This window comes from Schistocerca nitens, chromosome 6, assembly GCF_023898315.1.
Source record: "Schistocerca nitens isolate TAMUIC-IGC-003100 chromosome 6, iqSchNite1.1, whole genome shotgun sequence".
NCBI lineage: Eukaryota > Metazoa > Arthropoda > Insecta > Orthoptera > Acrididae > Schistocerca > Schistocerca nitens.
In genome coordinates this window covers 748,858,645-748,861,873 of record NC_064619.1, presented here as the reverse complement: position 1 = coordinate 748,861,873, position 3,229 = coordinate 748,858,645, and the positions used below count along the sequence as shown (strand labels likewise).

Here is a 3,229-nt window from a genome sequence, read left to right as displayed (position 1 = left end):
TTTCCCAGGATACTGGATGAACTAGCAGCAAAGGCAAAGTTTAGTGCATTACCGGTATCATAGATTCAACTATACAAATATCTACATCACATTACCACAACACAGCATGGGTCAAATATTGCCAACAATGTAACAGAAAGCTGCAAGTGTTGAGCCAGCACACACACAGTGAATATTTAAGAAACTCATTTAATTCTACACAAGACGTATTACTTGCTGCCAAATCTTGATTCTAGTCACAGAGTGGTCTGTAGTGCTGCTCCACATCTTTGTGAGGAAGCAGAAAATCTGATTTTGGTATCAAACTGACTGGTTAACTTTTACCCAAAAATCAAATAAATTAAGAGATATAATCTGCACAATAACATCATAAATAATTCAGAAGCATGGTGTAAGTAGTCGCATTTTATAACAAAACTTTATTAGGAGCTATCTCTCTGTTTGTACTTCAAGAGAATGTAGTGAATATTTTACATAATTTCATAAATTAAACTTCCAATGCAATATAAATGAAAATATAAGCTTACAAATAGCACAAATCATATGTGTCAAATTGACTGTTATGTTTCACACATTAGAATATAAGTCTCTACACATCCATTTCCTCAATCAGAATTTAATAAAAGGAAAGGAGGTACCCTTGACATACACTTTAAGACAATTTACATAAATGTTTTGTGCCGACAAAATGGATTAATATATTAAACAGGGAGACTACTCATGTTCACAAATCTCATAAGAATAAACGGTTCTTAAAGATATTAATAGTTTTCAGCAACATAACTCACAAAACCAATGTCACTTCAGTTCCCATTCATCATCGAGCGGTTGTGTGACGACTCCTCTTCGTCCATCTCTTCGTCCATTTGCGAAACTCCTGGAGGATGTGCCCTCCCAGGTATTTGCCCAGCTTGAAGTAGTCTGTTGAGCCTTTCCACTTCTTCTAATGAACTGGCCTTCGAAATAGCTTCTCTAATCTTCCACAGCTCTTCTGCTGTGGGTCCTGTAGGCTTCTGCTCCTCTGAAGATCCTGCAGCAGCGACATTCTGGAATGCATTTTTTGCTTTTTTGGCAATCTCTTTCTGCAGCTCCTTGCCTTTCTTGCTTTTGAATAGAGCAGCTGCATCTTCTCGCTCTTTCATTTTGATTTTTCGAAAATCCAGTACACGTAAATGTGGTATTCTGAAAATAACATATGCACGATAATGCTGTCGCGTAGTCACTGGGTTATGCAGAAGGCTTAGAGTTCTTAGTGATTTGATGCTTGCCAGTGGATCCAAGTCCGCCAGTTCCTGTATTTGATTTCCGGTTAACACAAGCGTCTCCAAACTTGGTAAGGACTTTTCCAAACCTTCAGATATACGAACAATTCTGTTGTTATTGAGTAACAGCCATTTCAGACGTTTCAAAAGTGGAAATCCATCTAACTTTCTGATGTCATTGTCTGAAAAATCTATACAGTCAAACTGATCCAAAGTTGCTCCCATGTTTTCGATGACTGGTATCTTGTAACCTCTTAAATCCAATTCGCGATCTCTTACAGGGTTAATGTACTGCATAGCTTGATAAATCAAGTCCGGCGTTAATTTCACCATGATCGCTAGATTTACACTATACACAAATGTTTACAACTACACTTAGACATACACGCGCACTCAAACACATTCATACAAAGATATGCACACTTAACTGCCCTTACAGACCATCATACTCTCTGATCCTTGGAATTACACTCTGCGGTCTGCGATAAGAAAAACGTCATCGTATTTCTCATGGAGGTCTTATTTTTTTGACTTCTGTGTGATTTGAGTTATCATTCGATGTAATTTCATATACTTCCTGCAGTTAAAAACCAGCCTTTAGGCATCTTATATTTCATAAATCATTTTTTTAATACGGAAGTGCAAGAAATACCATGGAGGTATTAAGGCCCGTCCACACGTTACGATCTGTCTGCGCAAATGTCTGCACACATCACATCTGCGCAGACAGATCGTTGCGTGTGGACAGAAGATTTGCACCAACCTGAGGTGTGTGCAAACCTGGAAGTTGGAGTTGGAGGTTTGAGCGAAACCTCTCAAATCTGTGGGTTCAAACCACATCTGCGCAGACAAGTTGGAGCGTGTGGACAGGAGATCGCCGCAAATCTGGCGCGAAACAGCTGTTTGCTCAGTCTAGTGTTTGTATTTGTGCGCACAGGGCATTAAATTGGCTGATACTCGTCAGTGTTCTCGAGAGTTTGTAAGTGAATTCATTGAATTTGTAGAAACCACCCATGTTTGTGGAAGATTAAAAGTAAAGAATATAGTGACCGAGACAAAAAGATTGCAGCATACAATGCTCTAATTGAGTTATCCAAAGTTCAGAAATCTAGATCTGGTGTAGGAGTAGATCAAGTATACCAGCCAACGTTATGGTATTTTGATCTGCTTGGCTTTCTTAGTGATCAAGAAACACCAAGACCAAGCAGGAGTACAATTGAAGATGAAATTGGAGTGTCAATGTTACCGCCAGCCGTTCATGAGGAGAAATTGCCCTTCTCATACAAGTATTTTTCCTCATAATATGAAGGGTTACAAGCTTTAAGAGATAATTATAAGTTTCGACATCCATCCGCAAATAATTTCGCCAGTCGTTAGGTTCGTCCTGCAACTCTCTCAGTAAATTTACGTGAGAAAACTGCTTTCGCTTTAGCAGCCACTGTCTACACCATTTTGCCCGCTTTCTCTGTTTCCTGCGGTTGGTCGGAATGTTTTTTGCAACACAAGTTGCGAACACAGACCACAACAGAACTTCCTCCATTTCTATATTTCAAAATAACTGAATTAAATGTTTGACGTTTACGGGGAGCGTAGTCGCTTGCCACTGATATTTCTTTTCTACACCGACAGATGGCGGGCGAGTAGTAGATTGGGGTTTGTGTCGTGTGAACACACCACATTTGCAGCGATCTTTTGCATGTACAGACATCTGCACCGATGTCTGCGCAGACAGATCGTTGCGTGTGGACCGGGCTAAGGCCCGTCCACACGTTACGATCTGTCTGCGCAAATGTCTGCGCACATCACATCTGCGCAGACAGATCGTTGCGTGTGGACAGAAGATTTGCACCAACCTGAGGTGTGTGCAAACCTGGCAGTTGGAGTTGGAGGTTTGAGCGAAACCTCTCAAATCTGTGGGTTCAAACCACATCTGCGCAGACAAGTTGGAGCGTGTGGACAGGAGATCG

The 3,229-nt window shown here is 40.6% G+C and overlaps 1 protein-coding gene across 1 annotated transcript; it reads right to left on the bottom strand.

The window, feature by feature from the left end:
• Positions 1-399: 399 nt before the first annotated feature.
• On the bottom strand, positions 400-1,692 carry LOC126262410 (U2 small nuclear ribonucleoprotein A'-like). The gene has a single exon (XM_049959036.1). The coding sequence runs from the start codon at positions 1,593-1,595 to the stop codon at positions 804-806; it is 792 nt and encodes a 263-aa protein (XP_049814993.1). The 5' UTR covers positions 1,596-1,692; the 3' UTR covers positions 400-803.
• Positions 1,693-3,229: the final 1,537 nt, after the last annotated feature.

Excerpts from the sequence above, each read along its gene's own strand:
- LOC126262410 (XM_049959036.1), bottom strand. The coding sequence starts at position 1,595 with ATGGTGAAATTAACGCCGGACTTGATTTATCAAGCTATGCAGTACATT.